General features: G+C 39.3%; 1 protein-coding gene across 2 annotated transcripts in view; it reads left to right on the top strand.

Moving 5' to 3' along the window:
- LOC122542322 (myosin-9-like) overlaps positions 1–21,849 on the top strand; it is a 166,044-nt gene that overhangs the window by 119,201 nt on the left and 24,994 nt on the right. For both annotated transcript variants that reach the window (XM_043679971.1, XM_043679970.1), the window contains 10 exons: positions 1,820–1,928; positions 3,422–3,553; positions 4,900–5,106; positions 7,443–7,580; positions 7,731–7,854; positions 10,662–10,833; positions 10,998–11,210; positions 14,169–14,313; positions 17,257–17,463; positions 21,308–21,412. In XM_043679971.1, the coding sequence (XP_043535906.1) occupies positions 1,820–1,928; positions 3,422–3,553; positions 4,900–5,106; positions 7,443–7,580; positions 7,731–7,854; positions 10,662–10,833; positions 10,998–11,210; positions 14,169–14,313; positions 17,257–17,463; positions 21,308–21,412 (1,552 nt within the window). The remainder of the gene's footprint in view (positions 1–1,819; positions 1,929–3,421; positions 3,554–4,899; positions 5,107–7,442; positions 7,581–7,730; positions 7,855–10,661; positions 10,834–10,997; positions 11,211–14,168; positions 14,314–17,256; positions 17,464–21,307; positions 21,413–21,849) is intronic.

Genomic DNA, 21,849 nt, shown 5'->3' with positions numbered 1-21,849 from the left:
CTCTCTCATCAGGTTTTTACGCTGGTACATAATCACACGTATCTGCGCTTTGCTCCTCCTACTCTCCCTCTTCCTGTTCCAAATAGTTGTCATATCCTTTATCCCTGATCATCATTGCTTGGTAATTGGAAACTCACTTTGTTTCATTGTCCTATTCTCAGTTCCTCAAAATCATCCCTCTTCCAATCTATTAACTTGGTTTTCAATAATTATGACCACCTTTAACACATTTTAAAGTGCACAGTATTATGGTCACTTGCATGTTTCTGTATTTTTTTTTAATTCTCTTCTCTGATTCAGGAAGGTTATTGCGTGCAGTTCTGGTCTCCTTCCTATCGGAAGGATGTTGTGAAATGTGAAAGGGTACCGAAAAGATTTACAAGGATGTTGCCCAGATTGGAAGATTTGAACTGTAGGGAGAGACTGAATGGGCTCGGTTATCCCTGGAGCGACAGAGGCTGAGGGGTGACCTTGTAGAAGTTTACAAAATCATGAGGGGCATGGATAGGGTATATAGACAAGTTACTTTCCCTGGGGTGGGGGAGTCCAGAGCTAGAGGACATAAATTCAGGATGAGGGGGAAGATTTAAAGGGACCTTTTCACAGTGTGGTGTGTGCATGGAATGAGCTGCAAAGGACGTGGCTGAGGCTGGTACAATTACAGCATTTAAAAGGCGTCTGGATGGGTTTATGAATAGGAACGGTTTAGAGGGATATGGGTCAAGTGCTGGTAAATGGGACTAGATTAGGTTAGGATATCTGATTGGCATGGGTGAGTTGGATCTGTTTACGTGCTGTATATCTGATTCTGAGACTCTACAGACTCCTTTCCAACTCGATATGCTCTTCGTACATATTGTAGGAATTCCATTCAATTCTCCCTTTCATCCACCTCTTCAGTTAATATAAAGTAGTTGAAATCCCTCATTATTACATTTTTTCGAACTCAATTTCCTAACTTGTCTGAATATTTTTCTCAACCTCACTTTCACAATGAGGTGGTCTGTAGAGTACACTACAACTGCAATTGAACCTTTTATTGTATTTTTATCCATATCTGTTATGAAATGGCAAAAAGAGTAAGCCGCCATCATCTTCAGTCTGCTTTACTATTCTAGATCATGGCTGATATTCTTTCTCACTGTTACATTGCTCTATTGTCCCCATATCCATGATGTCATTTAACTAGAAGTCTTTGTCTCAACTTAATTAATGATCAAGCTTCCATATCATCTAAGAGAACAAAGGTTAATCACCCTCTAAGTGAAGAAGTTCCTTTTGTGGTGCTACATGGCTTGTCTTTTATTCTGTTCCCTCAGATTCTAGACACCACAACTTTTTTAAGAATTCTGGATGTTTCTGAGATGGCCTGTCATATTTCCAATCTTCTGAATTTATTATGAAGGCAGACTTGCCATCTCCAAAATCAGTCTTGCAAATGTCACCAGCACTGTGCACAATTGAATCTTTTTATTAATTGCCATTAATTTATTCTGAATAAATATAGTTACTCCATTTACTCCTTTCTTCCCTTTTTTTTAAAAAGTCATGTTTTACTCTGCAAATTTATTCCTGATCCTCATTTTCCTGCAGTCATATCTTAGTTACTATAGTGTCTAATTTACACAATATGTTGGCTTTCACTTTTGCTGTTTTATATGGCTACTATTTCTGTATAGACATTTTTGACTCCTTTTAATGATTCTACTTATTTGTATGGTTAACCATCCTTTAAATTCCTGTTTTATAACCCTTTCATCTATGAATTTACTGTTGTACTGCTTTTGGGAGCTCTATTTTAATAGCAAGTGTATTGCAGGGCCTTTGCTCGACGCCAGCAACAGTTGAACGCTATGAAAGTGATACAGAGGAACTGTGCTGCTTACTTGAAACTGCGGAACTGGCAATGGTGGAGATTGTTCACAAAGGCAAGTATTTGGTCAACCCCTAAGACATGGGCAACAAAGTTCCTTGACTTAACATTTGTTTGTAGGCTGTTCTCCTTTACCTGGATATTAGCATGGATAGTAATTAGTGACTTTGCATGACCAATGGGTACTCTAACATAAATTTAAAATGCACTGGAAATGCCCAGAAAGGTCGGCAGATCCTGTGAAGAAATACAAGGTTAACATTTCAGGTTGGTAGCTCTTTTGTCAAATGTTGGCACAATTGAGAGAAATTTTCCCAATGAGACATGCTATAATCAGTACTTTATCTTCTAAAAATAGCTGATGCAAAACTTACAATAGAAGAAACAGTTGTTAGGATAATAATTGATGATGAATAGCTTGTTTATAAATTTGAAGTATAGAATTCTCATGAAATCACTAGTAGAAATCACTTCAATTTGAAATACTTTGGACAATTCTGAGCAGTTTAGAAAAAATGTCAATACTTTGGAAAGGATCAGAAGAAATGCCCTGGGGTAAAGACCTGCAGTTATGAGAAGTTAAAGTTAGACTGCATCTTGGGATAAGGAAAGTTGAGTTGACAGACGTTTTCGTGATAGGTTAAAAGAAACACAATTCGATCTGGCAACCAATCAATAACTAGAGATTGTAAACTTTAATAATTGGCAAAATATAAAGTTGGGAGTGAGAAGAGATGATATATGTAAGAACCTGAGGTTTGGAACACTCCATTTGAAAAGCTAGCGGAAGATTATTCTATAAATAGTTTTGAAAGGTAGATTGACAGGTTCTTAAGGATGAGGAACTTTTTGAGGATTATGGGCAAAACTTAGGTGATTTTGAAGCAACCCAATCAAAGAGCAAGCACTGATGACAGCCAAATATATTGTTTACAATGTTTCCATGAATTCCACAGGCAAAGTGGCCAGAAGCACACAGATGTTACTGCTGTATCCATCCATTTCTTGCTTTTTTTTAAACCATTTCAATTCAGAATTTCAATCCACGTATGTCACCACTTGTGTCTTGATAAAAGGCAATGTCATGAATTAACTAAGAATGTTCAACTGAAAATTTTCAAAGATTTTAAAAATATAATGTTGTGTATTTGCTAAATCACTCTTACCATAATTTAACTACCTGTGATTTAGAAACAAAAACAGAAGTTATTGGAAACACTGATCAGGTCTGGCAGCACCTGTGATGAGAAATCAAAGTTAATGTTTTGGGTCCAATGACTCTTCCTCAACCATATCTGAAATGTTAACTTTGATTTCTCTTCACAGATTCTGTCAGATCTGCTGAGCTTATCCAGCAACTTCTGATTTCATTTCTGATTTACAGCATCCACAGTTCTTTTGGTTTTTATTAAGATGTAATTTAAACTGTCCTGTGAAACAACTGAGGTCTATTACCCTGAATTGTTATCTTTGTGTACAAGCATTTTTAATTCATCTGAAAAATTATCAATTGGATTGTTTCTTCTAACAATGATTATTAATACACAGGTGAAGCCATTGCTTCAGGTGAGTCGACAAGAGGAGGAAATGATTGCCAAGGAGGATGAGTTGTTGAAAACCAAGGAGAAACAGTTGCAAGCAGAAAATAGATTGTCTGAACTGGAGGAGCAACACACCCAGGTGAATATTTGCCTTCATAAGGATTAATGTTCATTAAGCCCTGTATTAGTAGCATCATCTAACAGTGAAATAAAATATTTGTGAACATTAATAGAAATATAATTCCATGAAGTGTGACAGGGCCTCCTTTGTGATATCACTTGGAGTGCACTGACTTCACTGGAAGGAGATGGTGGGACAGCAATTTCACTGGACTAGTTCCTCTAATGCTTAAATTATTCTTGTATTAATTGAGTAATATCCAATCTAATGGTGGTGGATCTTGATATAAATTTGATTTAATTGGACCATATGGAGAATGTTCAAGTTTATAAAACATCTCCATTCAGTTCTGCTTCATCACTTATGACATATGAACTTTGCTTCTCTAGATTTAATCAATTTTGCCTCATCTGACTTTATGACCTTTTTCAAAGAAGCTCATATATATTTCTCCAAGTATCACCCAATGTGCACTCCATGTTCAAAAGTTATTCATTTTATATTTGCCATTTAATAACAGTTGGAATTGAAATGTTAATGGAGCATTGATATTGCTTACGTAGATTAAAATGATTTAAAATCAATTTTAGTACTGCGTTATTATGAATTAGTATAATTTCAAGGGAACTGGGAAATGTAAACAGATGAATGCATATTGAAAACAATCCTCTGAAGACATGAGAGCCCAAATAATCTATGCTGCACTGTATCTCTGTGCACTTTCTGTGCAGTGTAGCTACTCTCAATGTGAGGAGGACTAGGCCATTTCATAACCAATCAGTGGTGTCATCTAGAATTAACTGACCCTGGGGAGAAAGCATTTAAAGTATTCCAAGTTTGTAAATAGTTCTGAATTGAATGACTGTTGGCCCGTCTTGAGGTTTCAAGTACTTCTCAGAGGGTGGTGGGCATTTGGAACGCGTTGCTAGCAGAGGTGGTAGAGGCAGGCATGGTAGATTCATTTAAGATCCGTCTGGACAGATGCATGAGTAGGTGGGGAGCAGAGGGATACAAATGCTTAGGAGTTGACCGACCGGTTTAGACAGTATGCTTGGATCGGCTCAGGCTTGAAGGGCTGAAGGCCCTGTTCCTGGGCTATAAATTTTCTTTGTTCTTTGTTCTCTTTGTTCATCTGTATTGTTCCCTGGGAGCACTCCTCCTTGACCTGACTGGAAAAATCTGAAATATTTGCACTGTCAAGAAAATTATTTTTAACATTGGATAATATTTTGGTCAATGTATTTCTCCTCATGCAAACAAATTCACTCCCAAGATTTTCATAATTAACCTCTGTTATGGAGATGATGGTCTGTGGTTGCTATTTTAGTTCTCATACTTAGTTCAACTTGCCCTTTGACTTGCAGTTGTTGGCTGAGAAGTCTGCTCTGCAGGAGCAACTACAGGCTGAGACTGAGCTCTGCGCTGAAGCAGAGGAGATGAGGGCACGACTTGCAACCAAGAAGCAGGAGCTGGAGGAGATTCTCCATGATCTGGAAGCAAGAGTGGAGGAGGAGGAGGAACACTGTCAGCAGCTAGTAACCGATAAGAAGAAAATGCAACAAACAGTACAGGTAAAGTTGTGTGTCTTGAAGAATATGCTGGGCTTTTAGAATTGCTGGATTAAATCACCACCTCCATCCAAACCTAAGATTTAAGGGAATGAAATATCAGTTCATTTTTACCTTCATAGGAAATGGTAGTTATTTTGGTTTGAGAATATGTGCAGTGTTTTAGTCTATTGGGTATTAAATCAACTTGAAAAATAAGTCAGCAGGTACTGGGATTTTCTGTTAATGGGAGTTGATTGCAAGCCATGTCAAGGCAACCACTGTTAGTTTGTAGCACCTCTTGCAACAATTGATTATGATCAGACCATGAGCTTGTTGTAGGAACTGATAGGACATCAACTGTTGGCAGTGTCTCATACTGATTTGCATTGTGAAATATGAAGGTTCAAAAATGATGAAACTATTGGTCCAGCCAGATTGTCCCATGCCTGTGTGTATCCTAATACATGCACCCGTCTGCTCCTACCCCTCAACAAAGCTGTATAATTTCCTCAGAAAGGTCGAAGTACAAATCAGTTAAGAGAATATAAATTCCATAATATTCCCTAATTTCATTAGACAATGAAATCTAGCACAGAGGATACTTGAACTGATTTTATGCAATAGCTACTTGAGGTGATCTAAGTTAGAAAATTGTATAGCTCTAAAACAAAAGTCAAAGTAACTGGAGAAACTCAGCAGGTCTGGCAGCGTCTGAAGAAAAGGCAGAGTCAACATTTCGGGTCCAGTGACACTTTGGAACTGTTCTGAAGAAGGCTGACTCAACCCGAAACATTGACTCTGCTTGCTGTCTACAGACGCTGCCAGACGTGAGTTTCTCCAGCTGTTTCTGCTTTAGTTTCAAATTTTCAGCATCTGCAGTCATTTCTTTGTTTAATGGTTCAGTTCTGTCTTGAATGATGCCTGTGTTCAATGTTCTATGTTTCTAAGCTGGCATGCTCCATGAGTCTACTGTTCTCTTTGAAAAGGAACATTTCCTAACAGCTAACTAATTCAGTTTTTGTTTTTGTAACCTGAGAATGAGTGATCAGATTGAGCTTCAAAGTTTTTGCTTTCTGGCTAATAATGAGTAATGATATGGATTCTCACCTGCTTCATTGCACAAGTGTCCAGAAAGTTTGAAATGTTAGTTAATGTTCAGTGAACAACCCGTCAATTGAGTATGTTTAATCAAATGCGGTTTGTGCAGAATCGCTCCCACTCTTATGAGGCAATGTGCAACCTGAGTGCAGCAACTGCAACGATGTGAGTTTTTATTCTGGAGTTGGTCTTCTCCCAGTTTAAACCTGCCTTTTCTACATTACCATCCACTCTGACTACTTCCACATTCAGTCAAAAAAGGTTATTTGATCAGTGCCCAGAATTTGAAATTACATCTTTTTTTCTGCTAGAAAGGCTGATGACCCTCGCCTGCCTGGAGCTATCTGGTTTTGAGGTGCCAAGCACGGTTTCACATTTCTGCCTACAGTCCTAAACCAACATTGACAAATGAAGCCTGTCAGTGGGAGTTTAATTAAGGGTGGCTATTTAAAACACTGATTATTTGGAACTTGTGGATGATGAGCTTATCAATTCTTCATCATTATGGCCCTTCCTATGTCTTTGATCACCTTAGTAATTTATAAGCCTATGGCTTATAACATATATCTGCGTGAAATAGATTTGTAGACAGGAAAAAAGAACAGACAGTGGTTTTTTTTCACTGTTCTATTTTCTTGATCCATCATTCACAGTTGGTCTGGGGAAAGTCATTAACTCCCCAGGTTAAGCCTGAAAGATACTTGGTTGCAAGGATAGAGAGAGGTTCACTTGTGCTTTTAAGAGAAATTATTTGATTTGTTGGGATATTCATGATTACAGTTTTGCTAGCTGAAATCTTCAGTGAGATTCTTCAAAATCAAAACATGTGGCATTTAGGAGTTAAGGGTAAGCTTTGGCCTGACTGTTCAGTTGGACACATCACTTGTTTCTTTCTTGAATGTAAGTAGGACTAATTGTTTAATTTTAACACATTTGAAGTGTAGCAACTAAAGAACTTCATAAGCCCATAGATTTGGAGGAGGTTGGAAAACAGAATTTGTTTAAAAAATTCTGTCTTCAACTTAGTGAAAAGCTGGTCCAAAGTTTTGAGTTGGAATTGATGGTGCCATGAATCTGGCTGTTGCTAGTGTGTTTATAATATATATTGCCTGTTTGCTGTTCCACGCTTTTGCAAATGAATGGATATGGAGAAGGTGTCTGAATGCTCTGAAGTTGGGAGCTTATTGTTGGGAAAAGGTTGCTTATTGTTTTTAGGGAATGTGTGATAATAATGCTCAAGTTAATTTCTGGATTTCCAGGAATTGGAGGAACAACTGGAAGAAGAGGAGGCAACTCGACAAAGGATGCAACTGGAAAAGAGTAATCTTGATTGTAAGATGAAGGCCATGAGTGATGAAATCTTTGTACTGGAAGATCAGAGCAGTAAACTCATGAAGGTTGGTAGTTTTTTAAAAAAAAATGTCTTTATATACAACATATAGTTTCCTCAAATTGAAATAGAAGTTGTGAAGTATCTCCTATAATGACGTTCATTACCTCAGTATATTGGTCTATTTTTAATACACTGTACACATGTGGATCCATAGGAGAAAAAACTGATGGAGGACAGAATAGCAGAGTTCACCACTAACCTTGCAGAAGAAGAAGAGAAGTCCAAAAGTCTGACCAAACTCAAGGCTAAACATGAAACCATGATTACAGACCTGGAAGGTGAGGAATTAAATCAGCCTGTTTACCTGCATCATTATTGTGTATGGTTGTATTAATATATGTATTAAACCTATTTTTGCAGTCTTCGTTCAATTTCGAGTCATGATGCTTGTCATAATTCACCTTGGACCCTGTTTAGGTGGATTGCATTCAATCTTTTGTTTGAAATGATGTTTGAACTCTGGTACTGAAGTTCATCTTGAATATTAATTATTTTATTGCACATTTCTCTGGATGTGGATGTAACAGAAAAGGAATGCTCTGTATTCTTATCCCTAGTTGCATTGAATTTTAATTTTGCATTGAATTTTAAACGCTACTTGCGGAGCGTTTCAGAGAACACCTCTGGGACACCCGGACCAACCAACCCAACCACCCTGTAGCTCAACATTTCAATTCCCCCTACCACTCCACCAAGGATATGCAGGTCGTGGGACTCCTCCATCGTCAGACCACAACAAAACGACGGTTGGAGGAAGAACGCCTCATCTTCCGGCTAGGAACCCTCCAACCACAAGGGATGAACTCAGATTTCACCAGTTTCCTCATTTCCCCTCCCCCCAGCCTGTCTCAGTCAAATCCATCAAATTCAGCACCGCCTTCCTAACCTGCAATCTTCTTCCCGACCTCTCCGCCCCCACCCCAGTCTGACCTATCACCCTCACCTTGACCTCTTTCCACCTATCACATTTCCGACGCCCCTCTCCCAAGTCCCTCCTCCCTACCTTTTATCTTAGCCTGCTGGACAAACTTTCCCCATTCCTGAAGAAGGGCTTATGCCCGAAACGTCGATTCTCCTGTTCCCTGGATGCTGCCTGACCTGCGCTTTTCCGGCAACACATTTCCGTCTCTTTTAATTTTGTGTGCCTATTAGGTGGATTGGCCATGTTAATTTGCCCATAGTGTCCAGGGATGTGTAGGCTAGGAGGATTAGCCATGGTAAATGTGGAGTTATGGGGATAGGGTGGGGTGAATGGTCTCTTTCCACACTGTAAGGATTCTAGGATACTATAATTTTAAAACTGAATAGTTTGCTCATGGTTTTGAGTATGGTGCTGGAAAAGAATGGCAGGTCAGGCAGCATCTGAAGAGCAGGAAAATCAACATTTCGGGCATAAGCACTTCATCAGGTTTGCTCTGGCACTTGGATTCACAGAGTCATAGAGATGTACAGCACAGAAACAGACCCTTCAGTCAAACTCATACATGTCGACCAGGTATCCTAACCTAATCAATTCCTATTTGCCAGCACTCAGCCCATATCCCTCTAAACCCTTTCTATGCATGCACCCATTCAGATGCCTTTTAACTGCTGCAATTGTACTAGCCTATACCACTTCCTCTGGCAGCTTATTCTAGATACCACCGTCTGTGTGAAAAGGTCCCTTTTATATCTTTCTCCTCTCACCCTAAACCTATGCCCTCCAGTTCTGGACTCCCCCACCCCAGGGAAAATACTTTGTCTATTTATCCTATCCATGCCCCTCTTGATTTTATAAATCTCTATAAGATCACCCCTCAGCCTCCGATGCTCCAGAGAAAACAGCCCCAGCCTATTCAACTTCTCCCTATAGTTCAAATCCTCCAATCCTGGCAACATCCTTGTAAATCTTTTCTGAACCCTTTCAAGTTTCACAACATCCTTCTGATAGGAAGGAGACCAGAATTGAATGCAATATTCCAAAAGTGGCCTAACTAATGTCCTGTACAGCTGCAACATGACCTTCCAACTCCTGTACTCAATACTCTGACCAATAAAGAAAAGCATACCAAATGCTGCCTTCTCTATCCTATCGACCTGCAACTCTACTTTCAAAGAGCTATGAACCTGCACTCCAAGTCTCTTTGTTCAGCAGCACTCCCTAGGACCTTAAAGTGTAAGTCCTGCTCTGATTTGCTTTTCCAAAATGTTGCACCTCACATTTATCTAAATTAAACGCCATCTGCCACTCCTCGGCCCATTGGCAGGATCAAGATCCTGCTCTCCTCTGAGGTAACCACCTTCGCTGGAGGTTTAAAAGGATAATTCAAAATTAATCACAGTGTAATTCTGGTTCTACAACATAGTAAGGACAGAAGGTTTGCCACCCTTAAAAAGGATCAGTTGACAACTTTGCAACAATCCTCTGACACCTTGTCATTTTGACTATATTTTCTAAAACTGGAGTTAAACTACTCAAACTGCCATGATGGGATTTCATCTGACCTCGTCTGGATTAATAGTCCTGGTCTCTGAATTAGCAATCCAATTTAATCGCTATACTGCCATGTCAGTGAGTGCTTTTTAGCCCTGGAGTATTCTGAAATCACTGTCTCTTTGAAGATAGCCTTGAGTGCTGTGTGTTTGGAGGTGACACAGTTAAGCAATAGGATTTGTGGTAAGTTGTATGTTTTGATGATTGTCAGTTATTAGTCCTGATCAGGGTAGGAAGCTGTTCAGTAATCTGTTTTTCAAGTCAATCTGCTACTTTCTCAACATGTTTTAGAAGCATTTGTAAGGGATAAACATTTATGAAAATTAAGAATTGAGTTAATGGCTGCCAGTTGTCCCCAGACTGATGGCAAAAGTTTGCAGCCGGATTAAAATAGTTCACAGAAGTGAACTATTCTCCCTTTTGAAGGGATACTTTAGTAACCTAGCATGTATTGGGTTCTTTTGTTCATTTGATCAACCTTTGGTCCACAAGAAATGAATTCTGCACGTGTCCCATTTCCATCCTGAACAGGATATGTAATTTGAAATACCAATTGGTTTTGAGGGGATATATACATAAAATCAGCATGGCAGTATGTTTTAATTTTGACAGATCGTTTGAAGAGAGAGGAAAAGCTGCGACAAGAATTGGAGAAGAATCGCCGTAAATTGGAGGGAGACTCGTCTGATTTACATGATCAGATTTCTGAACTGCAACAACAGATTGCAGAACTCCGAGCACTGCTAGCTAAGAAAGAAGAGGAGCTCCAGGCTGCACTGTCCAGGTAAAAATTGCAGTGGAATGGTAAATGGCGAAGATAGCTTTTGTTCTCTTACTACTAATATGTAGAAATTACTTTGACTCCGACACAATTGATTGGAATAAGCAAGACGTGAGTTGGTCAGTTCCAAGAAGCATAAAGTTTAACTGATTTCATATCATCTACAGAATAGATGAAGAAGCTACGCAAAAGAATATTGCCCTGAAGAAAATCCGTGAACTGGAATCTCACATTAGTGAGTTGCAGGAGGATTTGGAATCTGAGAAAGTTGCTAGAGCTAAGGCTGATAAACAGAAAAGAGATCTTGGTGAGGAATTGGAGGCTTTGAAAACAGAACTGGAAGATACACTTGACTCTACTGCTGCCCAACAAGAACTCAGGTAACCCGAAGAGTAATAACTACAATATCACATTTCAATACTACCTATAAAGTTCAATTTTAAAGAAGGTATATGATGGCAGAGCAGTGAAAGTTGTCCACAGGGACCTTAAACAAGGCCTTTGACAAAGTTCTACATGGTAGACTGCTTGGTAGAGTTGTATCACATGGGATACAGGAAGAGCTAGCTAGTTCGATACGAAATTGGCATCCTTAAAGGAGGTAGAATGGTGGAGGGTTGTTGCTCAGACTGGAGGCCTGTGACCAGTGTGTCACAAGGATCTGTGCTGGGTCCTCTGTTCTTTGATATTTACATAAACTATTTGGATGAGCGTATAGGAAGCTTGTTTAGTAAGTTGGCAGATGACTCCAAAATTGGTGGTATAGTGGGCAATGAAGATGATTTATCTAAGAATACTATGGGATCTTAATCAACTGGACCTCTGGCCTGAGGAATGGCAGATGGAATTTAATTCCAATAAATGCAAGGTGTTACGTTTTTAAGACCGACCAGGGCAGGACTTCACAGTTAATGGTAGGGTCCTGGAGAGTGTTGTCAAACAGAGATCTAGGGGTACAGATACATAGTTCCATGAAAGTGGCGTCATAGGTAAGCAAGATAGTAAAGAAGGCATTTGGCGCACTTGCCTTCAGTCAGAGCATTGAGTAAGAGAGTTGAGATGTCATGTTTCAGTTGTACAAGACATTGCCTTCAGATCCTGGCTTCAAGAATCCAAATGATTCCTCATATTGCATGAAAATTGGGAAATGTTGAATAATGGCCCAATTTCTTTACATTCATAAGTTTTCTTGAGTTTAAATCCCTTAAAGCCGAGTGGCTCCACTTGTTCGTTATCTGATTTTTGTTTGATGTAAATGCCTTCTGGCAGTAAGTAGAATACGTGACCGTACTATCTGGGAGGAAATGGGAAGAAAGTTAGCAGAAGAAAGTCCTTCTATTTATTAAAACTTTGCTGACAATATTTATGAGCAGTCACTTGCTTTTAAAACAAGCATGTCTTGTGGTGACAAGGAGTCAAGTTCGAACTGGCACTCCTATTCCCTGTGTGTGTCGAATCTGGGGAGATTTACCCTCTGCTTTTTAGGTCTAAAGTGAATGACCCACATTTTTCTCATTTTTGACTATTAACTTAAACTATTGATAGATTTATGGAATATATTCTTTAATCTACAAGTTCTATTATACTTTAATATAGTTATGTGATTACTGCTTTGTCCGGAGACTCACTGAAGATGTTACTGAGTATGGCGACGAAACGTCTGAAAATGAATCTTCCAGTTCAGCGAGCAAACTTACATTCAGAACCTCTACCTGAGCTACAAATCTTCTCGCTATTACTAAATTTAGATGTGTAGTTTTCTAACGTAGCATCTAGCTCAGCACTGAATTATTGAATGTAGGAGAGTAATTCCCAACTAGGAATGAAGACTCTAGAGGCAGGCAGGCAGGATTCAGGCAAGTGGAAGATTTTTATTCAAGCAGAAACTGACTGACTGCAGGGTAAAGGCCAAAGGATCTTCCCTGAATCTGGCTTGACATAGAAAAGCAATTTTTTCCTTAGTCTTTGGCTCAGATTGGAAAATAGATCAATAACACACTGACCTTACAGCATAAAGCAGTATTCTAATACATTTTTGAGTTACAGCGATTGCATACAACACTGTCACTATGTCCTTCCCTCTTAGTCTCTATACCCAATCCTATGAGACACCTAATCCATGATGGGAAACCCCAGGTTCCCATGATCTTATGGTGTTTAGCAGACACTATAATCTTCTATGTATCCTATTCATTCTCTTTCCAGAGTTACTAGCTATACTCCTTTGGGTCTGTCTCAGGCTGTCTTACCTCTAAGGACAGCCTTAATTCTGTAATTTCATTGTATTTCCTACTGACCTAATTATATATGTAAAAATGCAAAAGACATTTAGTTTTAACTTGCTATAACATTTGTAATGGTGATTTCTATTATAATGTTAGTTATAAAGTGTAAAGTTTAGCCCTTTTGTGGTTAGTAGTTGCAAACAATCTATTTTATTAAGCGTGGAAGTGAAGTCATTCTGTAATTAATCCTACATCTAGGTTTAAATGCTTTTCCCTTAATACTTGTATTATGCTTTTATCTTGAAAGCTACCCCTATGATTCGCTGAAGAATCTTTAACAGGAGTCTATTTTTTAATATTCTGAAGTATTCCTAAAAACTAATTTCTACAAATTAACTTTAGCTGTTGTTCTGGTAGCTGTTTAGGGAGTTAATAGGCTGTATCTCTCACCTGGTGTTTATTCATTAGTTTGGGCAGCTATTCTTTCATTAATGAAGCTGGGATTAGTCACTTGTCTGTTTTGTAGGCATGCTTTTATCAAACTGTCTGGAACTGGCTGTTAGTAGTGTTTGTCTTCTCAGCCATTTAGTGTTTTAGTGCAAGGGTGGGCTGGCTGGCCTGTCTTGGCCATTTTGAGAGAGCAGACATGGGCCATTTTGGTCTGAGAATGTGTGGTACACCCCTCCATTAAGGACCTAACATACAATCTTGGCCATTACTGATCACACCAATCAATTAAAATTCCTTCACATTGCTCCTGTTCTCTTTCTTCGGCTTGACTATTTCCCAACCTGGTCAATAGTTTGTTTTTAATTCTATAGGCTTCACGTCAATTGCGGTCCCTTTATTAAAGGACATGAGCAAATCTTCTGGAAATCCATATAAATGACATCCATAAATGTTGTCATGTCCATTTCTATTGTCTCCTCTTCAAAACAAATTAAAATCAATGGGATCCTTTTCTTCCGTTTGTGGTAATTAACACTGAATTGCATCTGGTATCTGTTTTAATACTACAAAACATGGCTTTTTCTATACACATGTATTCATCATTTTAAATTTGTTACTATCTTTTTATCCGCTCTCTTCCTCCTTCATTTATAATTGTTAAAGAGCAAAACGGGAGCAAGAAGTGAGTCAGATGAAGAGAGCCCTGGAAGATGAAGCAAAAACCCATGAATTACAGATTCAGGAAATGAGACAAAAACACTCTCAGATTGTGGAAGATCTGTCTGAGCAACTTGAACAGACAAAACGGGTATGTTAATTTCTTTATTGGTTTGATACTTAAAGTTCAGAGATGCTGTGTCTGAGGCATAACTACTTGCATGCTGAAGCAGTCCGTACACAAATTTAGTGAGACCCGAACATTATTCTGGCTTGGGCTCATGTGTTGCACGTAATATCGCCTGGTACTTGCCTTGTATGAATGGCCATCTCCAACAAAAGAGAATTTGATCGTTGCTGCTTCACATTCAATACTATCAGCATCACTGAATAGCCCATTATCAACATTCTGGGGGTTATCATGATCAGAAACTGAAGTGGACTAGTCACAAGTACTGTAGCTATAAGAACAGGTCAGAGGCAAGGAATCTTTGTAGTGAGTAACTTGTCTTCTTACTCCCCAGTGTCTGACTACCTTCTGCAAAGCACAAATCAGGAGCATGTTAGTACACTTGCCACTTGGATGAGTACAACACCTCAAGCTTGACACGATCGAGGACAAAGCAGTCTATTTGATTAGTACCACATCCACAGCATCTAATCCTCCTCCTACTGTCACTTGGTAGCAGCAATGCATGCCATCTACAAGATATACTGTAGAAATTCACCAAGGCTACTGAGACAGCACCTTCCAAGCCAGCAAACGCTATTAGAAACATTGGAACACCAACTACAAATTCTCCTCCAAACCACTTAGCATCCATTTGGAAATGTATCATTGTTTTGACATTGTCACAATGTCAAAATCCTGGAATTCCCTCCCTCACCACATTGTCGATGTACCTATCAAATGGACTGCAACGGCTTAAGAAAGCAGCTCATCACCACCTTGAGGGCATCTAGGAGTGGGCAATAAATGTTGGCACATCCCAAATTGCCCTAGAACTGAGTGGCACAATTTCAAAGGATGATTACGTGAACCATGTTAATTTGATCTGGGGTCATATGCAGGTCAAGATCAGAAATTTCTTTCCCTTAAGATCATTAGTGAACCATATGAGTTTTACAAAAATCTGTAGTTGCATAGTCACCATTACTGAGACTAGCTTTCAATTACTATTCTTTTCATGTATTGAATTTAAATTTTATTTGAACCAAAGTCCAAATATTTTAAACTCAAGTATTGCCCAAAATAGGGCAAAGTAATGCTACACAGATATTCCAATTCGGAATATCATGTGGGAACAAACCACCTAACAATTGTGTAATTAATTTTCTTTGCACTGTTACAATGTTGTCAAGAGTTTGATAGAACTCAGTAAGGTAGGAACAAAAAAATGGTCTAGATACATTTATGCATAAGTGTAAATAGTTCTTTGTATAATATACAAACTGGCCCTAAGCTGATAGATAAAACTCTGGATGGGAGGCTCAATTTTGCTGGACTGCCAGATCTACTTGGACAGTGCATCTCAGCTAACCTGGCAACGACTAATGTTTCAGGATGAATGGGAAATTGTTCAACCTTTCCCTGCACGCCAAACCAAAACCATCTTAAGTTCAGTCATCAATCTTCACTACGTAGATGACAGCTGCATGTTCACACACTCAGGTCGTTTGACAAACCATTATTGACACATTCACTGGGCCTTATTGAGAATGGGTTTCACATTAAATATATGGAAAAGTAAGGTTCTTTACCAGCCCACTCCTGCCACACAACCGTGTCCCTGACCATCAAAATCTACATCATGGATTATTTTCCATAACTTCGAAGCTTCCTTTAAATGTGAACAGCCATTGAGAATGCAATCCAACGTTGACACCAGTACAGCCTTCCGATGCCTAAGAAGAAGAGTATTTGAAGTCAGAGCCTGAAACCCAGCACAAAGCTTATGTTCCAAAGGGCAACCCTAGTCCCCGCCCTTCTGTATTCATCAGAACCGTGGGCCAGACATGTTAAATCCCTGCAGAGGTACCACCAGCATTGTCTTTGCAAAATCTAATGGGAGGACAGGCATGTCAATGTGTGCTGTATCTCTCAGGCTAATGTCCCCATTATTGAGGTACTGGTCACATGTGACTCAAGATTCACTGAATAATTGCCCAACTCCAAGCTCTGCAATAGTAAGCGAGTAGTGAGTACAGAGTAAGTACTAAGTGATTTCCAAAGACAGAAAGAAGGATAATATGCTATTCTTGCCAATGTCTTTGCTGTTTCTGTTGTCTTTTTCCTAAATTAGGTTTAAAAAAAATTATTTGTAGAAAATAACATGAAAATTGAATAGTGTTTAGTTGTATTTGAGTTATAATTTGCAGTTCATTTTTAAATTTATTCACGTGTGGTACAAATTTAAAGCAATTACTATCACTATTAACATATCTTTTCCTTCTGCCTTGCAGATCTATCTCATAAAATTACATGGTACATGCAGTACTGAAATAGGCTCTCTTTCATTCATTTACATTTGTCTTGTCCTTTCAGCATATCCTTTCACTCATTTTTCACAAACTTGTTTAGTTTCCTTTGGAATATATTTAAACTGTTTACTTAAATCTCTTCTTGTGGTAGCAAGCTCTATATTTTAGCTATGTTTTAGGAAATTTCTGCCTGCACCCTATTGACTTTATTCCCAACTATCCTATATTTATTGTTTTGCTTTCCCCCACAATTGAATATATATATTCTCCACAGCTACCCTTTCCAACCTATCTATAAATTTGTCAGGTCTCAGTCTTTCCAAATAACACTACTTTCAGTTCTGATACCAATTTTATATATAAATGTGCATCATCGTATTTGTTTCTATATGTGATCTCCAGAATGTGGCCAGAACTGCATGCAGCACTTATGTGGCTTGGAAGATGAAGAGTAAATAAATTAACTTGCAGTGGTGCATGATAACAATACTCAACACACTGAATATTAATCCAATTAACATCTTCCTGTAATAAAGGAAATGAGTGTTATAAATTTGGGTCTTGCTGTGAGCTAAGTTTGACAAACTTAAATTGACTCTGCTACTCTCTACAGTTCAAAACTGGACTGGAGAAAACCAAACAGGCCCTGGAGAATGAACGCAATGAGGTTAGCACTGAAGTGAAGCGTCTGATGCAGGCTAAAGCTGAATCTGAGCACAAGCGGAAGAAGCTGGAGACCCAATTGCAGGAACTCCAAGTTAAAAATACAGATGGGGATCGTTCCCGAACTGAGCTGATTGAAAAAGTCAACAAGTTGCAGGTGAATGCACGAGCTGGGTATTGCTATTCGTTGGTGAAATTAAGTTAATATATTCTAATACAGGTACTTCTCCTATTACAGCAAAACCTTGCTTAATAAATTCGTTAATATGAATAATGGGGCCTATGGGAAAAGTGGGGTTAGGAGCAGCAAAATGTGTTACTCATGATTGCTCAAAAATCATCCAAAAGTGTCACGCAAAGTTTTAGCTCAGCCTGAAGGAAAATTGAAATCCGATTTATTAACGTAAAACAAAAGTAAATTTAACACAGTACATCTTTAAAAAAACCTAAGAAAGCTGCTCTCTGTACAATACCTGTCACACAAAGCTGCTTTGTCAGCTGACATTGGGGAGCGTACAGAATGAAATCAAGACTGGCACTGATGTACGGCACGAAGGCCAGCACTAACATTGCGCATGTGCAGAATAGCACAAAATGTTCAGCGCGGACATTGCACATACACACAACCCACAGATTTTGGTGTGTTAATTGCATGCGCAGAACATTGCTGAGATTTCAGCCACATGCATAGAACGAAGCGCACAAACCAATCCTTGCTGGAATCACGCTATTGCCAATGGAGGTAAGTGTTCTCCAAAATACTGTTCCCTATTTCTTCAGCGACATTGTAGTCAAGTTGAGCTGCCCAACTGTGCGTTGTCCCAGAACTATCTATATTTGAATTTTTTTACTTTACAAATATACTTGATATTATAAAAGTATTTATAATCAGTATTGTTTGAAAATCCCAGTACATTTGCTCCATTCCATAATCAGCCCCAGTATCAGCTGACAGTACTGGAGAATTGGCAACAAGAAGGCATCATGTGTTTTTATGTCAGAATTTACCATTATGTGCAAATCCAAAGTTTCTAGCCTTTCATCTTCTAAAGGGTATCAATGAGTTCCCAACATATATTTATGAGAATGGCAAGAGCTAATTGTCATCAGTCGATCAGCATGTTGACCATAATTGTGTGGTGTTGATCCTGCTTTTTAGGGTTTCTTTTAAATTATCAATTGTATTGGTTGAAGGTGTCTTGACTAGCTTTCCTTTTGCCCACTGCTCCCCATTTCCCCTCTTTGAATTGACATGATGTCATGAGCAGGAATCCAGTGCTAGCTTGCCCAAGTGTCTGTTACTGCGTGACCCTAAGCAATGAGTGGTGATTTGAGATTAAAACAGCATAGAGCTGCAGACGTTATGCCTGATTTACACGTAATGCAGAAATGCTGAAATAACACTCAGGACTGCAGATGCTGGAGATCTGAAACAAAACCAAAAACACTGGAGAAACTCAGTGGAGAGAAACGATTGACATTTTGAGACCAGTGATTCTTCAGAACCTAGAAGCAGCTCAGAAAATGTAGAATTTTTGCTGATGAACAGGACAGTGGGAAAGAGTGAGTGGCAAAGTGGACATGAGTCCCGAGAGAGAAAAAAGGAATGGTAGGCTAAGGGATTGTTGGTAGTAAAACAGGGAAGAAGAAAAACTAGATGGGTAACAATGGGGACCAGGTAGTTAAAAATGGATTGGCTGTGCTGAAAGCAACCCATTTCATGATGGTACCTGCGGTTGTGGGGTAGGCGATAGACATAGATGTTCATGCTCTGATTATTGAACTTTAAGTCAAAAGTATGTACAGTATCATGTTGAAAATGAAGTATTGTTCCTCCAGCTTGCATTGAGCTGGCTGGAGCACTGCAGTGGACTGAAATGATAAATGTTAGCCTAGGAACATTGCTGAAGTGACAGATAACTCTGTTCCCCTCACTTATTCTAACCTGTTTCCCAATGAACTGACTGCATTCTGTGCTCTCCAATCCAACCCTGACTTTATAATTAGACAAGGGTAGTAGTGTCATTGTCTAATGTACTGACATCTATGTTTGGAGGCTGACCAGTAGCTCTTGGACATGGCCTCCAATTACTGTACCATCGAACATAATGCTGTGTCCTTGACTGTCATTAACCTCATTTTCATCTGGACTCTTCCCTTCCCAACAGTGTCTGAGCTTATTGTTCTCTTACCCAATACAACCGCTTCTGCCATCTTATCAAAATCCACAAATAGGACTGTCTTGGTGAACCAATTATTTCTATCTGTCTGGTCCCATGGAACTTATTTCTTCCTTTCTGGACTTTTTGTTTCCTCCCCAATGTCTAATTCCATCCCACTTGCATCTAATTCTGGCACTTTGCATCATTTTCCAGTTTACGGACACCAGCTGCCATCTCTTTACCATAGGTATGTATTCCTGTACATGGCAAATCCCATCAGGATAATCCAGAGATTCTAAATTTCCTCCTCGAAAGAAAGACTGAACCATCCTCTGATGGCCAAACTCATCTTCACTTGACACTTCCCCCTTTAACTCTTTTTTTTTTTTGGAAAGAAGGTGATGCCGAGTTATTTGCATGGGCCCTAGTTATGCCTGTGTCTTTGTGGGTATGTAGATCATTTCTTGTCCTACATCTACTAGGGTGTCTTCCCACAAGGTATCTCTCAGGTACCTTGATGACATAATTGGTGCTACTTTCCCTGGAATTGGGAAAGCTTGCTATCAACAACCATCTTCATAGGATCATAGAATCCCTACAGTGTGGAAGCAGGCCATTTGGCCCATCATGACCACACTACCTTTCCAAATACCCCTCAATTAGCATGGCTAATCTCCTATGCTGCATGTTTGAACTGTGGGAAGAAGCCAGAGCACCAAGAGGAAACCCACGCTGACACAGGGAGAATGTGCAAATTCCACACAGACCGTTGTCCCAGTGTAGAATGGAACCTGGGTCCCTGGTGCTGTGAGGCAGCAGTGCTAACCGCTGTGCCACCGTACTGCCCAAATTGTCTGCCTACCTTTTTTTTCTCCTCTGCCTGAGTTCTAACCTCATTAGGAGAAAGTGAGGATCGCAGATGCTAGATTAGAGTCCGATGTGTGGTGCTGGAAAAGTACAGCAGGTCAGGCAGCATCCAAGGAGCGGGAGAATCGATGCTTCGGGCATAAGCCCTTCATCAAGAATGAGACTAATTCCTCCGCCTCATTCCTAATGAAGGCCTTCTGCCCGAAACATCGATTTTCCTGCTGCACAGATGCTGCCTGACCTGCTATGTTTTTCCAGTGCCACACTCTGGACTTCTGTCCTTGCCAGCCCACTCCCCTCTACCCCTCCCTCACAAAAAATCAACACAAAAACCTAGCTGCTTCTAATTCTGAACACTGGTTACTGGCCTCGACTGTTTTCTCTCCACAAATGCTGCCAGACCTGTTGAGTTTGTCTAACAATTTGTTTTTGTTTCAGAAATTCTGAAGCTAGTGCAGTGCTCAGACCTCTCAACTTGGTGAGGGTTGTGTCAGCTATGCAGTTAGTGGATAGAATATGGAGCTTAAATTCATTTTTCTACGTAGCTTATATATCCATACCTGTTGCAAAAGCTATTCAAAAATGCAGATTATTAATTGCTGAAAGTATGGATCATTTCTTTCCTTGGGAAGAGAATTGAGTGTAGTTTTGATAGGGTATCATTTAACTTGCTGTTCTTCAGAGCCACAGTTTGAGATCATTGAAGAAGTCGCTGCCGAATGTGCTTCACAATTCAGAGACTGATGCTGCTTTCTGTCTTGGTTTCCAGTATGTTTGAATTAGTAGTTTTTTGCATGTTTCTGTGCGCTATAAAATGTGGTTGTGATTTGGAAAGTATCAGAGGTCTGGAAGCAAGCATGTGGGAATGGAAACGAAAATGGTCAGACACCCTAGCTTCAAAGTGGGAATTTGTTCATAGTTCTTGCTGTTAAGTAGAATACCTGGTGACTGAAATATTTATTTTGTGTTCAGAGTGAGTTGGACAATGTTACTTCGCTAATGAATCAGGCGGAAAGCAAGACAATTAAACTAACCAAGGACCACAGTACCCTGGAATCCCAACTACAGGACACACAGGTATGAGACAGTTATCTGTTTTGAATGATTTTGCGAAAACCCTTGCTTAACTCACTTATTCTGTAATTGTATATCTAGAAATTCTATGAAGAGATAAAATGAGATTTAAGCAAACACCTTCAAAGTGGCAAAGATTAGTAGCAAACCAGAGAATAGGGAAAGTTTTTTTTTTCAAAGCCAACAAAAAATTACTAAAAGAAATTGAGAAAATAAACAAATAAGGCCAATAAGCAACTAACACAAGAATGAACATTAAGAGCTTCTTTAAATATATAAAATGGTACCGAGACCACAGTGAATGGACAGGACTGGCAGCTTAATATTCCAGGACACACATCCTACAGGAAGGACAGAATGGGAGGCAAGAAAGGAAGGGGAATGGCGCTTTTGATAAGTGGTAGCATTATAGCTGTACTTGGGGAGGATATTCCGGGAAA

This window comes from Chiloscyllium plagiosum, chromosome 39 (assembly GCF_004010195.1).
Source record: "Chiloscyllium plagiosum isolate BGI_BamShark_2017 chromosome 39, ASM401019v2, whole genome shotgun sequence".
Classification (NCBI taxonomy): domain Eukaryota; kingdom Metazoa; phylum Chordata; class Chondrichthyes; order Orectolobiformes; family Hemiscylliidae; genus Chiloscyllium; species Chiloscyllium plagiosum.
Note: the sequence above shows the minus strand (reverse complement) of the source record. Positions and strands in the feature narration are given on the sequence as shown.